This window comes from Nelusetta ayraudi, unplaced genomic scaffold (assembly GCF_046127955.1).
Source record: "Nelusetta ayraudi isolate G7.1 ecotype Tasmania unplaced genomic scaffold, CSIRO-AGI_Nayr_v1 ptg000011l, whole genome shotgun sequence".
Classification (NCBI taxonomy): domain Eukaryota; kingdom Metazoa; phylum Chordata; class Actinopteri; order Tetraodontiformes; family Monacanthidae; genus Nelusetta; species Nelusetta ayraudi.
Genome location: NW_027466061.1, coordinates 22,567,108 through 22,584,894, shown reverse-complemented (window position 1 = coordinate 22,584,894; position 17,787 = coordinate 22,567,108). Strand labels below are relative to the sequence as shown.

The 17,787-nt window shown below is 43.1% G+C and overlaps 1 protein-coding gene across 30 annotated transcripts in view; it reads right to left on the bottom strand.

The window, feature by feature from the left end:
• The window catches only part of epb41l3b (erythrocyte membrane protein band 4.1-like 3b), a 42,901-nt gene that overhangs the window by 23,748 nt on the left and 1,366 nt on the right, over positions 1 to 17,787 (bottom strand). For 27 of the 30 annotated variants that reach the window (XM_076021966.1, XM_076021965.1, XM_076021972.1 and 24 more), the window contains exons 2-3: positions 4,655 to 4,797; positions 1,236 to 1,370 (exon numbers count right to left, since the gene is read on the bottom strand). In XM_076021966.1, the coding sequence (XP_075878081.1) occupies positions 1,236 to 1,370; positions 4,655 to 4,797 (278 nt within the window). Of the gene's footprint in view, positions 1 to 1,235; positions 1,371 to 4,654; positions 4,825 to 11,697; positions 11,854 to 17,787 lie in introns of those variants that run through there. The other 3 variants (XM_076021971.1, XM_076021994.1, XM_076021996.1) reach the window with 1 other exon arrangement.

Genomic DNA, 17,787 nt, shown 5'->3' with positions numbered 1-17,787 from the left:
AGAGACAATAATGAATCATGCAACGCCTCCGTCTTCCTCCTCCTTCGCTCATCCTCCTGATTAAAACCAGCTTATGCTGTTTTTTCACTACGATACATCCCATTTCAAAATATCACTCCATTTATATTTATTTAGGCCACACTGACGAGGTAGAATTACAGTGGGCTTCACATGTACAATGGCAACAGCATAAATAATTCTTGACTAAAAAAGGAAATATCTTGGATGCATAAGCTCTGCATGAGCTTTGTACTTCGTACATCGTTTTTAATGCTCTTTTTCTTTCCCAAGGCGTCACTACACAAGAGAGGGAAGCAACTAATCCTACAATGTGAATTGTGCCAATTCAATTGTGCCCAAAAAAATCCAAGCGAAAAGACTAAAAATAGTACAGCTTCAGTTTTAATACCATAAGAAGACCATAGGAAAAATTGCCAAGGCAGAAGCAGAGGAATCAAACCTGCAGCAGACGGACTGTGAGGTTACTGATTCAGCCTCTCACTGGAGCACTGGAGTAAATGCCGTTGGTGTCAAACGTCAAAGAATCTTGTCAGGTTTGACAATTTGTTTGGAGGAATAGTCGAATAGTAGCATTTACTTTCAGTGAAGTAAAAAATATACAATTTCTATTATTTGATCAAAGCCACAATGGAAAGTCTATGAAAATACCCAACTCGATTTCATATTACAGGTTGTACCTGGGTACTTTAATGTAAACATGAGGACAAAAAGACAAAGAAATATTGATCACAGAAATTCTGATCATGGGTAGTTTTCACCATATAACCCCTGTGTATTGCGAAGCCCCATTGAGACATGCAGTCATTTCAAGAAAACGATCAGAGCAACAGATGTATGGAGAGCGCTGATGCACTTTAGGCAATAGAGAACTAAATCGACGATCATTTCTTCTGCGCTGCTGCTTAAAATTGATTCAGAAGGCCATGTGATGCTGATGCAGCAGTGGTTTTAATTTCAAACTGCTATCTGAAAGTGAAAAGTGCTTCTATCATCACGTCAGACTGAAGTAACTTGTTCCTTTTCCCCACTTCAGCACTCAGTAGAAAGTGAGGCGAATGTCTGGGCGTAACTCTTTTCACACAGACTCAGGTCGGAACTTTTCCAACTTGAGAACTTAAGAATCATCTCAACCACAATCAGTCTTGAAGTTGCTCGTGTCGCCATGTGGCAAAGTTGTCTCTTGTCGCCATTAACCGAGAGCTGCGTCCTCTCACCTCAACATCCAGGGTGTAGTCGGAGCCGTCCAGCAGGGTGACTTTGCACTGCATGATTTTCACTTTCTTCAAGGGAGACCTGGACAGGCGACTGGTGGATGACCTGTGAGACACCTGGTCCTCCTCTTGCAGCTCCTGGGGAGAACACACACACGTTAGTGCGTGGAACAACTTGCACACAGCTACCGTGGCTGTCGCATTTCCTAAACTGGTCTCCAGAGATTTTATTCGTCCCCGGGCAGTGATACAAGATCGCTGTGCTGAGCAAAGTGTGACAAAATGCAAAAGTACAAAACAGTACATGATAGGACAGCATCGGTCTAACCTGCAGAACTACTGTATGAAATGCTGAGATAAATACTAACAACCAGAAGACCCAGATGCTATTCTTGGAAAGGCCGAGCACTAAAGTGACTGTGCTGTGCATGCACAGTACACCAGAGGAGCCAAGCAGCTGTGGACGAGGCTAGGCACCAGACTTTCCTCTTGTCTTCAACATTGAGTCTCCAGTCTGATCTTGATGGTTGTCAATCCAACAGAAGCCTCTCTCTCTTTCTGTCTCTCTCCTTGACCCAGCTGTGTCCCTGAGCGTCACATTGTTAACGGTGTGCACTTTGACAAAACCGCTCATTCTGTCACCCCTCAGCCTAAAAATAGTGAGCAGGATCCTGAGTGACCTAACCAGGTCCCACTGAGCAGAGCTGGAGGTGTCTTTCCATTTCGTCTTAAAAGAGATGCAATTTTCTGAAAACAAAGCCCTTCCTGGTCAACTTCATGCCGGGGAGAAAAAAAGAAAAAGCTTTGGCAAGCTGACATTTTCTTACCCACACACAAAATGGATTTAATGCTCCTTCCCTTTCACGACCCGAGGATGAATAACACACTGCCTTTCAAACTACACCCATTACACCTATTGTGGCTCTGAGGGAAGATGCGGATGAGTCCTCTCCATGCACTCGGTGAAACACGGACAACTGCTCCACACGGCATTGAAGTGAGCCTAGGCTTTACTTCAGTCAAAAAGAAGAAGCAGGCTGTATCTGGGGCCGCTGAGGGAAGATGCACACCATCAGAAGCCATTAGGACTCTCAGGCTTATCTGTGGCCGTTTCATCTCCAAGCCCCTCTGGCCCGGCAGAGGACCATCTCACGCTGCGTTCATGACGTGAGCCTCGGCTAAGGGCTGCTATTTGTGCCCGCGCCGTCCCGGCAGACTCACGCCGCTGCATAAACGGCGAGGCAGCATCAATCTTCCTCAGCGCCACACGCTGGCGGCAGATGTAGACGAGGCATTGAGGCTTTGACAATTTGAGTCACTGAAAGGAAATTGCGCCATAACTTTGAACTGTTCCTAGCCGTGCCTATCAACACTATCTGTTCATCCCATAAAAAAATACGTCATTCATTGCTGACAGCGGCTGTAATATTTTGCACATATTTCACGGCACCCGCCGGTCTTTGAGTGCTGCTTTCAGATCTGTCTCAGAGAACAAACACCTGCTAAATTACAGCCATTACAGCCTACGTTATAGCCACTGTTCTACTTTGTGGCTTGTGCTGTTTGCCTGCTTACATGTCGGCTGAGAGGACAGGGGGAAAAATGTAGATCAGCGCAACAAGAAAAAAAACCTTACTTCTTTATAATTCAGTAAATATAAAGTCAGTTTAAGGCATCAATATTCATGAATCGCATCAACAACCTCAGCAGCATGGCCTGATGTTTTGTAAAACAATTTGTAGACCAAGAGTGAGTTGATCTGCGATCACCTTTGAAATATAGAATGAGGTTTGGATTTGTGGCCGCCCTCGGCCTTTGGCTGCTTCTCTGGCTCCCTAATTACAGCTCATTATGATCCACACACTCCATTACTTCTCCCCATCTGACACCCCACTTCCAATTTTAGATTTTCCACATTATGTCAGAAGCAACACCAACAGGACTGGAATTGGAAACATGTTGGAATGAATGGATAAATGCATTAGAGCACTGACCAAAAGAACAAAAACAATCATATTTATTTTCTACATGTTCTCACTGTTTGTCCTCATTGCTGGCCTGGGATCAGCTGCCAATTTATAGTATATGGTTGTAAATCCTATTGAGTTTTGGGGACCTACATCCACAAAATACCAGTTACTGTACTGTGCATTTGATCTGGCTTAAGACATACAAACACTGAAGCGGCTGATTAAACATGGACTGCTAACTATGACAACGACGATTTGTGCAATGTGAACTATTTGCTTTTCTGCTGTACTTGTACTTCATAGGTTCACATTTTTGGCTCATCTGCCTTTTAATTAACATACTTGAGATGGTTCCCTCCACTCTGGAGCATCAGCAGGAAAGCACTGTTCAGGTTTTCAGTCAGTTATGAAACACTGCTGGCACCACTCTTCCGCCAAACAATGAGCACTGGAAAAATGTTTGCCTTCATTTAGAAAAGGCCGAGTTTTTTTTGAAGGACCACAAGCTTGCTGTGATTTTTCTTTTAGTAATCGTAAGGTTTGAAATTACATTAGTAAACATGTATGGGTCACAAGGTGCATTTTTGAAATGACAACTATGTCCCAAAAAAGCCATAACTTAAATTAACAGTACACATACTAAGTGAGATTAGGCTGTTTTAAGAGCTTAAGTTGCAACTGAATACATTTTAATCGTTACAAACCTGATATCAGCAACATCTCCCTGTAACTTTGATTCTTGTCAAACTACCCAAAATATGAAGTTCACCTCCAAAAAACAAAGAGAATGACTGTTTTTTTTTTGTTGTTTTTTTTGAGGGACGACAACGACTGACTGCAAATCACTATTGTGGATCAATCTTCTCTCGCCTCCTTTAAAGTGTTGCGTGGCTGTACATTAGTCAACATTCACTTTGCAGCCATTGACCAGAGACGTCGAGCCGCCAACTGATAGAAGCGTCGAGGCTGTACTTTGGTGTCTCAGCCCGCTGACTCTACAAACAGCTGGGTGCAGTTATCTTAGCGAGTGCAATCTGCTGATGTTACGCAGGATGGAAAAACATCCACAGTGACGGTTAAGTTCAACAATGTTGTTTCAACACACTTGCAGTATAAAAGCATGAAGAAGTGATTAGAGATGATTTTATAGGACTGCGACCATCGGCAAGGACACTGGGCTCCTCTGTTTTTGTCATTTCCATTTTTCACACAAAGGCACAATTCACTTGAGCATGAATGGTGTGTAATGTTCTCGCACATGCCAGCCTGCTATAAAGGGATATGCACAGTTTTGACACCATAAAAATCACTTTCCAGAGTGTTTTGTGCAAGTGTAAGAAAAATAAAGACGTAAATGAATAATAAAATGAAAAAAGAGCAGCTAATCAAACTGCTGTTGAATTATGATTGAATTTCCTGCGTGGATGTCAGCAGCCGGCTGATGGGTCTGACCTGTTCTTTCCTGACAGGGGTGCTGTGTCCGGCGGCTACAGGAAGCTGCGCTGGCTGGTTCTCAGACGACGTGGGATCAGCTGCTTTAGATATCGCCTTCTCCGTCTCCTTGTTCTCCTGCGGCTTGGCCTCCGAGTCTGCGCCTGATTCAGTTGTCATGGTGAATCATGCTGGAGTGGGAGGAAAGAGGAGGGGACAAGGGGAGAGCGGGATGAGTCAGCTGGCTCGTTATGAATTGATCAGCCCTGCCCGGCGACACGCTCCGGCTTTGAAACAAATGCCAGGATGTGGACAGTATCTGACAGTAGAATAAAAGTGAAATTAACGTAAGTGCCTTCTGTGTACTCAAGGCCTATTCGATAACCTCAGGAGACAGTCTGCAGTTGATAGTGGATTGCAGGCGCACTGACATCCATATATATCCTATCGTGCATGTTTTATCTTTTCTTTTCTTTTTTTTTGTAATCACAAATCCGCTCAAAACAGCCTAATCTGGAAATACACAACAGTTTATGAGTTCATTTCTTTTCCATTTTCGTACATGAAATAAAAAAAATAAATAATAAAAAACCCAGATACTAAATGTGAGATTTTGTTTTTACCATCACATGTTCATCCTTAGTCTTGTACTCTATTAACTATCAAATGTACGGAGAACTTTAGACTAAATCCTTGTGGCACACAGGAGCCTCTCCAACTTGAAACAGAACTTTCTGCCATGGCAAGCTATAAAGAAATAAGAAAAGCTACAAATTAAAAGAGACAAAGAGCGACAAATCTAAAGAGTTTTCACAACAGAAAAGGTTGCAAAAATCCTTTCATGACAGACGCAGAAAACACTTTGTCATGGTCATTTTTCATCAACAGACTGCTTTCAATGACGCAGGACAAACTGACTGACAGCAAAAGCCAAGTTTTAAAAAAGTGAGAATGGCATTTCATTGAAATGGTGCAAAACTTCTATTTGAGGCACCAGATTCTCTGCCGAGTGTTTACAAACAAGCATGTGATGATACCTTTCACAGCGTGACCTTCTCCTTGGAAATAGCAGCATAGCAGCAACAGATGGAGTTCCCCAGGCATGAAGTTTCTAACTATGAGGACACATGTAATGGCCAGTTTTGCAAAACAAAGATGACAGACAGGACGACATGCGCTGGGGGCCCCATGTGTTAACCGCACCCACAGGGTCTGACAGTGGGATTTGGGGTTTGCTGGGCGTGTGTGTGTGTGTGTTGAGCTGGGACGGCAGAGTCTGGGGTTCGTAGTACAGATGCCTGTCATTCTGCTGCTGGCCTGCTACTCCCTGAGCTCTATTTATAGGGCCGTGTTTACTCCAGAGGGGAGGACCTCTGACTTCTAGTCGTGGTTGACCAAATTAGCCTCTGGATAAACACAAACAGCGCCGGGCCGTAGGTTGCGGCGCCCCCCCCCCTTCGCCCCCCCCCCCCCCCCAAAAAAACTTTTGAAATTGTTGAAAAAATAAAACAAAATGATTAAAAAACAAAACAAAAAAATAAAATAGAAAAATGCAACAACTACAATGAAAAACTATTTCAGTCAACTCTATGAGAAGGCGACAGCTTACAAGCGAAAGCTTGGCCCATATTTGGCCCACATGTCCCACTGCAGACAGCCGGCTGTGCGCAGCTCTGTCAGGCACATGGAGGGATTATCACCAGGAGGAATCCTTGCACACGTCATGATTTGTTAATCCACTATGACTTGTACTTGAAATGGAAATATTTCAATAGAATACATTGCTACACTTCCCAGGGATAAATTCTTTTATAATTGCACTTCAGAAATGTATTTGCCAATTTGCGACCGGTTAGAATTAAAATACAGCATAACACAAGGATGTACGCCTTGTGATGACATATGGCGTGCATTTGGGTTTAATGCATACCAACGGTCAAACTTTGTCTGACCATTGCCTACACATACAGGCCACAACAAAAAATGTAAGGTTTATAAATGTTTACAAAATCCAAAAAACAAATCAATAAGCTGAAAAGTGCTCAAACGTCTTCAAATGTCTCAGCGAATAAGAAATAAAAAGAAGTGTTAGAGGAACAATGTGACACAAGGAACACTGAGGGCGACAGGGAGAAACAAATGCCTCCTACATTCATTTAAATTGTGCTTGCAGAATCATACAAGGCATTAATGGATCAGATCAGATGCATCTCTGAGAGCAGGAGAACTTCATCTACTGGAGGCTTCTTCTGCCTCTTCCTTCCCGCAGGTCAGTGGCATCGAAGGTCAGTGAACTGTGCAATACACTGTGCAACGAGGTCAGAGTGTTCAACTTCTATAACCTGCTGCCACTCATTTCAAAACTCAGCCCCGAGGCTCCATCGTGCCGTTTGCACTGAGATCATCGTCGCTGACAAACAAACAAACAAAAAAATCAAACAAAATTTAATATCAAAACGTCTGCGCCGCTGTTATGTCAAGTCAGTCACATGTGAAGGAGCAAGTGGCCAATCAGCTGACAGAAGATGGCCGCGCAGTTAACCTTTGCCTCTCTTAAAGCCCGGCTAGAAACAGGAACCGTGGAAGGATGGCAGGAAAGGAACATCTTAGCACCATAGAAATGGAGGAAGAATACATTCAGTCACTGGTGACAGGCACTCTTCACAGGGCCACAAAACAGCCCACACAGTGGTCCTGTGTGTGCCCCTCAGAAATAGACTGGCACTCACATTATGCATTCACAACGCTGAATTCACAACACATTAAGAGCCCTCGATTACTGCCAGTATACAGGAGCTGCTGATGACTGCGTCAATAAAATCCAGTCACGCTAACTTTAATTACATCTTCTGAGTTGAAATCAATTCTTTTAGGGCCGAAAAACAAATAAGCGCTTTGCCGATGTACAGCAAATTCATGTTTGTAAACAGATGTGCAACCGCGGCTGAAAGCAACAATTTACAACTGTTTACAAAATAACACAGAAATAAATAAATATTATCAGGAAGCAAGGAATCAAATCATACATATTATCAGGAAGCCTTTCGTAAAATCAAAAACAACAAATGATCCACTTTCATTTCAAAGCAAAGCACAGTAATAGGATTTGCCCAATGGTCAAGATCACACATCCTAAAAATGTGAGGCTGCTACATCCAGAAGATAAAAGAAAATGTCACAGACGATTTGTTTCAGCACGAGCTTACAGAAGGCGGCTATTATGCAGCGTCACAGGAGGTGATGCATCTTTCACGCATCAGCCTGCTTGAGTAATCAATAAAAGCCCCGTGACTTTGAGCAGAAATAAACCTGTTAAAGGGGTGGGGGTGGGGTGTGGTGGGGTAGGGTGGGGGGTGTTAGTGAGGGGAGATGTTCCAGTGTCGTCACTTAAAAAGAACCAATCAGAAACTCACAATTAATCACACAATCTCCCCTTGTGAAAACAGACACATTACCAGGTGAGGTGAGGAAAACCTATTCCAGTGACAGTTTATGCCCTTGGAAGAAAAAAGCTGAGCAGAGCTTTATTGGTATGGATCTGCACTGCAAACCTGATTGCAGACACTCAATGCCGGCTGCCGCCCTGCGCATGCAAACGTCCATTTTAGGCTCCATTTGTGATCGCAATGCACACTGTTAGACTGTGGACTGCGCGCATGGAGTCACACACGCACAAACACACACAGGATGAGGGACTGCCATCTGTGCTGAGTGCCATTAGCTGATGTACGCCACAGCTGGGCCTGTCTCTGAAAGCCCCGCCCCCACACCCATATAACCCCCGCTGGGGGTTCTAGAGGTTACGTGGATGAAGATTGTTGGCGTTTTTTGACACGTCAGGGCCGGTCCCGAGCTGTCCTGCATATCATCATGCGACCCCTGTGCATGGCTACAGGGCTGACAGCTGTCACACACAAACCCTGCCGCTGTAAGGGGATACCGGGTAGCTGGACAGGCCGTTCAAACGAGGCGCCTCTCTCATAGCGGCCAGAGGGGTGGAGGTGGGGGTGGGGGGGTTACTGATCCTGCAAAGCCATTTCAAATGACCACACTACAAATACAGCTATGCTTGTTTTTTGTCTATTCCCATTTCGTTAGGGCCAAACATCACAATCTTCACTGTTCAATGAAAAACGATTTACCCTTCGTCATCTTCATCATCATTTTATGTACGAATCTGCACTTATATCTGAACAATTTGAGAAAATGAAAATTGCCTACATGAAAACGGTTGAATGAAAAAGATACTGACATTTACTAAAACTGACTGAACCAGGCAACTAAAATAATAGATCAGGTCTGGATGTCCACATCCTTGCCAGGTAAAAATTCAAGAATACAAATCTATTTGCTTTTGGAGCCACTTCACCCAAACCACTTAAGCAAATGATACTTTTGATGGTTTAATTAGAAGGGATCAAAAGTGTCAAGTAATAAAGTGCACAACAAAAAGGCCCAGAACACCAATGGCCAATGACTCAGCAGAGCAATACTGATGCTTTATGGTGTTTCTTTTGTCAAGAAGTGAGGGCTGATATATAATGCCCTGCCGGCTAACTGATAATTACTCTCTCCGGTTTTGCACTCAAGGTAACATTCAACAAAGTCAGACTTTCATTAAAAACAGACGTCGAAACGTTCTAGTGTTACCATACTGTGCTGGTGTCTTAGCCATCGCTCACTCACGTGGCGAAAACAAGTCTCTGTCAAGCAATAGAATCATTTTAGCCGGCGCACGCTCTTTTAGTCAAATACTTCAACCCTACCGACATACACCACAACCCAACAGCAGGGCATGTGGAGCGGTTATACTCGTAGCATAAAGGTGACTCCAGGTTGAGAGGGCTTTTTGCTGAGGAGGCCATAAATCCTTGCAGGTTGCTGCGTTTACATTCTTGGCATTGCTGGCTCTCGCAGCAAAGACGCTCAGGGACACAAAAGGACAGTTGTTACTGTTACCTTCATCATGTACACCGTCATCTGTCTTTGTTGCCGTGCAGCGTCTTACGGTCATGGTCACCTTAATCAAAGTCAGACTCAGGCGCGTCAACAGTGCATGCGAAAGGAGACCGGGTTCCATCAAGACTGTTGCATAGAGCAGCTATCGGATCTCGATCCAGGGGAACTCATCTTGACAAAGGAAAACTCCCGTGTTCTTGGAAAAAACATAGCGACCCTAATGAACAGAGAATAACATTGCAAACAGCAGCTTGAGATTTTTTATTAGATTTTGTCGAATGTAATTGATATAGAGAAATAATAGTAATCAAGTCTGCAGGACAAATCCACATTGTTTTCCAATCAATTTCACATGTATACTTTGAAGTGCTCTGATGCTAAGCTATGAAATACAGCTCCACTAATATTCACCTGTTGTCTGAGTGTCACAGTTTGTTGTTGTTTTTTGTTGTGTGAAGGAACCACTACATTTGCTATGAAAAAACAAACTAACGAAAACAAAAAAAACTAAACCGTCTGGTAAAAGACAATTTTAGTTCTAACAATCATTTTAACAACATAACAGAAGTAATTTATATTATGCTGTGTGTGGCACGGTGCAGCTCCTCTGCACAGGTGGAAACCAGTGAGGTCCTGCAATACTTGTAGCACTGACATGTGGTGGCGATAGAAAAATGAAAAATTGTTTACAATCAACAGAAACCCAAACCTAAAAGGAGTCGGCTGTTCTCTTCCAAATAAGAAGTGCGCTTTCTAACAAATACTCATATGATTATTAATTAAAAGAGAGAAAGTGAAAGAGAAAACAATGACATTCCATTTGAAGCTCAACGTCCTTGTGTTTTAACAGCATAATAAATAAGTTTATGTTTAATAGTCTGATATGCATTCATTATTATGAAATGATGTGTTATCATTCAGAATAAGAAAGGCATGATTGGTATCAATAATTCAGAATGAACGCAGACGGATACATGAGTCAGCATTAGCTGTACATACCACTGTAAACAATTAAAACGGGTCAGTGCCATTTATCCTAAGGATAAAGAATCTAGGGATAAAAAGAATTTGTTGCGTTGATATCGAAGCCTGCGAGGATAATGTGAGCAGATTTGAAAACCTGATGATTTTGAAGCTCGTTGTGCACAAACGCGAAAGAAAGTCAGCAGTCTTTAGCCACAGTGAACCTGAAACACCCTCACAATAACAAACTTGAAATGGGTCATCTGTGAGGCCGTAAACATATGAAAACTATGCAGTGTGTCCTACAGCGTGCCTTGCATTGAAATGCTACAGCAGCGACACCTCATTTGTGTCAAAGTGTCTGGCCGGACTGAGGACTTTGCTCTCCGTGTCTACGGGGATGCTGGGAGGATGCTAAAAGAAGATCCAGGCCGTGCCATCCTGTCCCTGGCCACGCCTACCGCACTGCAGATCAAAAACACGCCAAGTATGTCGTCTTAACTCCGACCACGTTAACACTTTTCAATCATATAATTGGCCGGTATATTGTTTAATCCGGCCTGTCAGTGACTCAGCGCTTCTTCTTCAACCTCTTGCATACCACAGCCGCGGGAAAACGCCTCTACCGTCCTGCCCTTCCACCCATTTCCCCGGTGCTTAGGCTGGAAGAGTGGGGCGCACTAGCCGCGGAGCACTACCTTGAGCTGCCTCCGCCTCTCAAAACACCCATTCCACGAATGGACTCTCGCTATGAAACCGCTGTGGCTCTGCTCCGCTCAGGCAGCGAAGGGAAACACAACATCAGGCACCGAGAGAGACACATACAGAGAGAGAGAGAGAGAGAGAGAGAGAGAGAGAGAGAAGCCATAGTTGCAAAGGGCGCTTGTTAGCGCGAGGGACCCGAGCATCGCTCCGACCGATCTTCGCCACATCTCGTCGACTTTTTTCCGCCTCGCTAAACGCGACACGAGCCTTATTTTAATGCTAATTATGTGTCATCTGGCCGGCGGTGGAGGGCTCCGCTCGAGACGACAGGAATGTCGGCACGAAACACGGACTCGTCCGAAACCAGGAAGCGTCACAGGCTCGACATTTTTTTTTCGGATAAGACGGCAAAGGCAGCAAACGAAAGGCGTTATTACCAGGTTAAAAGGGGTCTTCGCTCGGCGGGCTGCTTGTGTTTCCTGACGGAGGTGCTGCTCTGCTGCGGTTCAGCCTCTCGCTCACTCCGCCAGCCTATCACACTCCGCTGTGCGCGCGGCGGCACAGTAGGATTGTGGGATATCAAGACGGCCGGGACGTTCAGCAGCAAGCACGCGCGCGCGCGCGCACACACACACACACACACACACACACGCACGGAATGGTGATTGATGACACGAGGTTCTCGTTTCGTCTTGTTCTGTTGTTAGAAACGTAACGAATCGGTGTTGGAACCCATTTCATTCAGTTCTAAGTTCCACTTTCATCTCCACAGTAACAGGCACGCGGCAACTGCATACTCCTCATTTGCGGTAGCAGTCACATGAACACGCAGGCATGTTGTTTTTCTTTTTGAGGGAACTAAAATGAACATTTAACTATATTCAGTATTCACTGATGTGGAATGAAGCAAAACCTTTTTTTTGTTCGTCATAGTGAATATAACAAAATAGCTGGATTTATAATAATGGTATTGCAAATCTGTAACAAATATGAATCATTTACTTTCATTTCTTTTTCTTTATTTTAGTTATTATTTTACTCTATGCACTTTTTATGAACTGAAGTATCTATCTATCTATCTATCTATCTATCTATCTTATCTAAAGGGATATAGAAAAAAGACAAAAGAAGCCTAGAAGCACATGAAGAAAAAGAGGAAGTGACTGGAAGCCTAGCCATCGCTAAGGAGACTAGCGTGCTACAGCAGCATGTAGCTGTTTTACTAAAATGGGAAATGACTAACATTAAAAGAAGAATTTGAAATGGCCCAGAAAGTGTCTGTGGAAAAAAGAAAGAAAAGCTCAGCAGCAGTGAGGACAGCACAGCAGATAGCGGCGTGTCAGGGCGTGTTGCCCTTCTCACTAACGGGAAGCCTTGAATGGTTGTTTCTAAGCTTAACTGATAATAATAACAAAAAAAAGCACTGATTGGTCTGCACTGATAGGCTGATGGCTTGATTAACTTTTAAATTCTCTCTGAAGCGGCGTCTCCTTTCCCACAGTTCCATTGGCTCTTTCCAGAAAAGCTACATGAAATAAAGCCACAGGGTTGAGGAAATGTTCCATCTGACTTATACATACATAATATCCACACAAAGTCATCAAGTCCAACAGAAGCTACGCTACCACAAGATCTGTTCTTTTTTTTCCCTCTTACATTGTTACAACACAGTGTGAATTTCTCTCACGTGCTTAAAATTATTTTTGAAAGCAATTTTAAGATAATGGTTAGAAGTTTTTAACAATGGTCTTTTGTTTGGCGTGTGCGAGCCAGAAATATTGGCCCCTTATTACTACCACCTGCTTCTGATTCAGCCACTGCAGTTATTTGATGAGCTGCGTAATAAGCACTTTGTAGACAAGCATCTGCTCCCGCAACCAGGCTAGTAGTTTCTACTTACCCACAAATACATAAAACACCAACATGAAAGCCAGCTCTTAATTAGTGCCTGGCTTGTTCCCTCGGAGGATTTGTGGCTTTTCCCTCCCTGTGGGAGCCTGACCTGGCTCGGCCAACCATTTGACTTTTATTCCATCTAATTGCTTTCATGCTCAAGTAGTATGTACCACATACCAACGCGTACCGCCTCCCTCCCAATGTAAGAAAACGCATGCAGACGCAGCACTGCACATTAAATCAATTTTATGCCACAAGTGAACTTGGATTCCATAAATGGCAGGCATGCCGCTCTCAGGGTGATTGTAACAACACTTGGAGGTCTAGCAGTCAAATAGCTGATTGTTAGTCAACTTGTAGCTCATAAAACAGAATTGTGTGTGTGCCTCAGAACACAACTGTGCATGTTTCACTCGCAGCACAACACATTACTAGCCATGCCCGTTGGTTTCAAGCAAACATCTGTAGAGTAAAGTTCAAGCTCAACGACAGATGTAATGTGAGATTCTTGCAGAGTCTGATGCATGGAGATAATAGTAGATGCGGGCTGCATGTGGCATAGTTTTCTCTCAGTGATGTAGTCATTAAAATGTTGTGTGCTTTTTTTGTTTGTTTTTTTGTTATTACAGAGACAGCAGCCACTATGCTGAAGTTGTGGATCTTCATGGAAATTTATTTCACACACTCTGCTGTTTCTCAGAAGTTTCCTCCTTTCACTTCCCTTCCAAAAATCTTGTTTTTGGCATAGGCGGTGACCGTGCTCGGTAAACTTCCCAAAAGAAATTGGAAGGACTGTCAGCACAATGCATTAGCCCCAAGTGCGACAGAGCGTGACCGCAAACTAGGATGTTTAATGTCCATACAGCCAGACAACTGCTGTTATCTACGTTTAGAGCAGGTGGAGTCTGGCACACCGTTATTGTGAGCCAACCGTTCATCTGAGACGCTGCTCATCACCGTGCGTGTGCACAGTCGTGTGGTCTGTTATTTATTGTTATTGCACCTCAGTACTGGGCCCGTTTTGCTGGTGAGCTGGTGGCTTGTTTGTTCTCTTGTGCTGACAGTCCACTGCTTGGGTGAATTCTCCAGAATGACCCAACCTTGTTTTCCTAAGGCCAGTCTGGAGCCACAAAAAAATGACGTCATGGTGGTTGGAAGCAATTTCTTTTTAGTGGCGCTGACTTTACAAGCAAATCTTTCCAAACATGTCTACAAGTCAGAAAAAATATCGTCCTCTTTGTAGACCTATCTGCCATTCTGATGTTCTATTGTCACTGAGGCAACGCTCTCAGTATGCGCTGTGAAACGCTGATAAGTGCAGAGGAGCCCCTTGGTCAGCAAAATGATTAATACGACACAAGACAGACAGCATGTGATCCCTGGACTCTACTCAGCTTATGTGGCTGCTTGACTCTTCACTTTTTTTCCTGCCGCATACAGACAGTGAGTTCCTGTGCGGCTCATTGACCCTGACACCCAGCCTTGAACTCTATTACCCTCTAATCCCCTCCAAGTCTTGTCTCACATTCAAATGTCAAGCTGAAGCATTGACAGCGCTCTATTGTCACGCGGTGGAGTATCAAATACACACGTATGTACACAGTCTCAGAAAGTTCCAGGTAGAATTCACACAGAGCGGGTCCACCTTTAAGGAGTCGGCCACAGGATGCCACTGTCTTTGCACAGTAGTTCAGACTGTGGATCTGCTCAGGGTTTTGTGATTTTAACCTGAAAGCACAACTCAGATAAGAAACACGTGAGATGGGGCAGGGCATCAGAAAGGCTGACACTGAGGTCTTCTGTTTTACATAAAAGCAGAAGGGTCTTTCAGTCTGCCACTCTGATTGTAAATAATGTTTCAGACAGCTAAAGCTTAAGTCACAAGATGATCCTGGTGGAACCTCTACAAATGAAAGGTAATAGGTTTAATATATAACACAGCCTATTAAGGAAGAACTAGCATTATTTAGGGCCAGAAAAGGACATTTCTAATCAAGCACACCCCATGATTTGGAGCATAGGAAATTATGATAAGTATCCCTAAATATATTAAAGGGTCTTCTGCACAGAATTATGCATTCATTTCAATTTCACATACTGCAGTTCTCAGAAAAGGTGACATGGCCTGATGCATTTGACATGATTTGAATGTTTGATGGGGGGAATTAGTGATTAAAGTTCCCCAGATCTAAATTATTTATTCAAGAATGATGAGTGAGATCAACCTTAGGAATAAGAAACATGTTTGCCTCAAACGGCAACCTTGTGAATCCCACCACAGCAATCTCATTTAGTGCAACATGGCACCTCAACAGTGCAAAATGATTTTGTCCCCATGTAATACATGGTAAATGACCCATATGATTCAATAAAGGATAAAAAAAAAAATACCAGGCCAGTATTCCACCTATTCCCCTTTCCCCTGCGTTTTGAGGACATTAATTGGTAGGATTAAAACACGCACACACGCATGCACGCACACACATGGGAGAATCACATTCCCGTTTAGCCTTTTGAAGAGTAAGATGCACTCGCTATAGTGCATTCAGCAGACGGCTCTCAGAACATGGCGCTTCTTTCTCCTTTATTCTTTCGAGATTCTGTTCTCCCACTGTCAACCTTTGCTCGGTTGTAAAACCCTTTACTGTCACAAGGCTTTAGGCTTCACTACTTCAAAATGTGAGTCAGTAATCTGATGAACAAGACCACAAGATTAACACCCTTTTCTTTCCCAACTCACTAGTTGCAGAAAAAAATACATTTGTGTCAGGAGGCTGGGATTTCAATCAACATGGCAAGTAGCACACTTGTTTTTTTCTCTTACGTATTTGCTTGTGGGAAGCGCTCCTTATCTCAGGAAATCTTAACTGTCGGCCGCATTAATAACCTTTGTAATGTTGGAGGCAGGTGGCTCTGCGTGTCAAGTGATTGCAGATGGGACATCGTTCACACTCCTACGTTGTCGGGATATTAAGTGTAATGGCACATTGACACTACTTGTAATGAACAAAAATTATTTAAATTTGTGTTGCTGAACGAACAGAACAGCGTGATTTGGACATTGTTTGACCATTTCATCACCCCACTAAAAATATCCTGCGATTTTCAAGCTGTCCTCCCAGTAGCTGCAGCTTTATAAGGCAAAGGCAGGAACCACACTGCTGTCAGGCAATCAAGCAACGCTGGACGATAACCAACGCACTTATCTCCCCACTCAGCACGATTGAGTCATAGGTGGTGGTGCCATCACGTGCTGACAGGCAGAGAGGCAAGAAACGTGTTTTCAAGGTTTCATTGTATTTTACACTTTTACCTCGAGAACATCTGTTTAATGGCAGGGTATCGAGAAAGTTTTTGCTGCTAGGGGGGGTGCCAAAAACTTTTATTTCAAAACAAATGGGATTTGGAGCTAAATCTAAAAATAAAATGAATGAAAAATTTGCTTGTCCTATTTGTGAAAGGATGACACAACAACAAAAACTATTCTTTTCTGCGTTTGATTTTTTTTTTTTTTACATGAATAATCATTCTTTGTAGTTCCATAATCTGCATTCAATCATAGTTATTAAATTATGAAAAATAAGAATACATTTACATACACATTAATTGTGCATACGTTTACTAACATTTTATTTAACTGAATACCTGCTTATCTTATCAACAGACTGTGATCGCAAAAGGTATTAGCAGCCAGGCCTCTTGAACCATTAACTATTAATTCTAACGTACATCCATAAACCTTAGTCAAGACCTACAAAGACAGGATAACCTGAAGTACAATTCCAAAGCTACTGGTCAAGACAGTCCTGACCGAGTTCTCGTATAAAGACTTGGTAGAGGTGCGAGCAAAAGTAGCGTCTTGTAGCCACATAGCTATTCAATCTTGATTTGTCATCCTGGTAGAAGCATAGAAGAGCATGAATGACCTGGGAGAATAGGGTGGCTCTGAAAAGACTGCAAGGCCACTATAAGGTCACCAAAACTGTCATAACAGTGTAACTCCTGAACAAGCTCTCCAGACACTATTATCCCATAAAACACGTGCTGCAAACCAGGCAAAGGCAAATTTTGGAAATCCCCTACTTGTCCATAATTACAACCTTCCTCTGTTCCAAGTGGCCTGTCCTGGAAAAACTATGCAAGAAGCGTAGAAACCCATAATATTTAAATCATTTTAGTCGCTATCATGTTACATGTGAGATATATATGGCAACGTTAACCATCTTAAAGTGCACCTTTTCATTTTGGGAGCATTTCCACTCAATGTGGCAAAATTAAATAACATAAATTATGACAGACTTGTAGCCTATACTAGGCAGTTAGCTTCACCAAAGCCTAAAACCTTTTTATCCAAAATTTGGCATTCAATCCAACAAACAAGCAATTTAAAATGAAATGAATAAACACTACAGGATTTTGTTTTCAGGTACTGGTCCATGTCCTTTTCGGTACTGATGTGCGTAGCAGTTTCGTACTACTGTACTACGGCCCACTGGCTCTGCCGAGGGAAGAACTGACAAATTCTAACTTTACTTTTAAGAAGCATTGAGACAATTGTTTTGTTTTGTTTTTTTCTTGTTTAGTGTATTTTTTTTTTTAAGTTAATGCATTCATGCATTGCATGACAGATG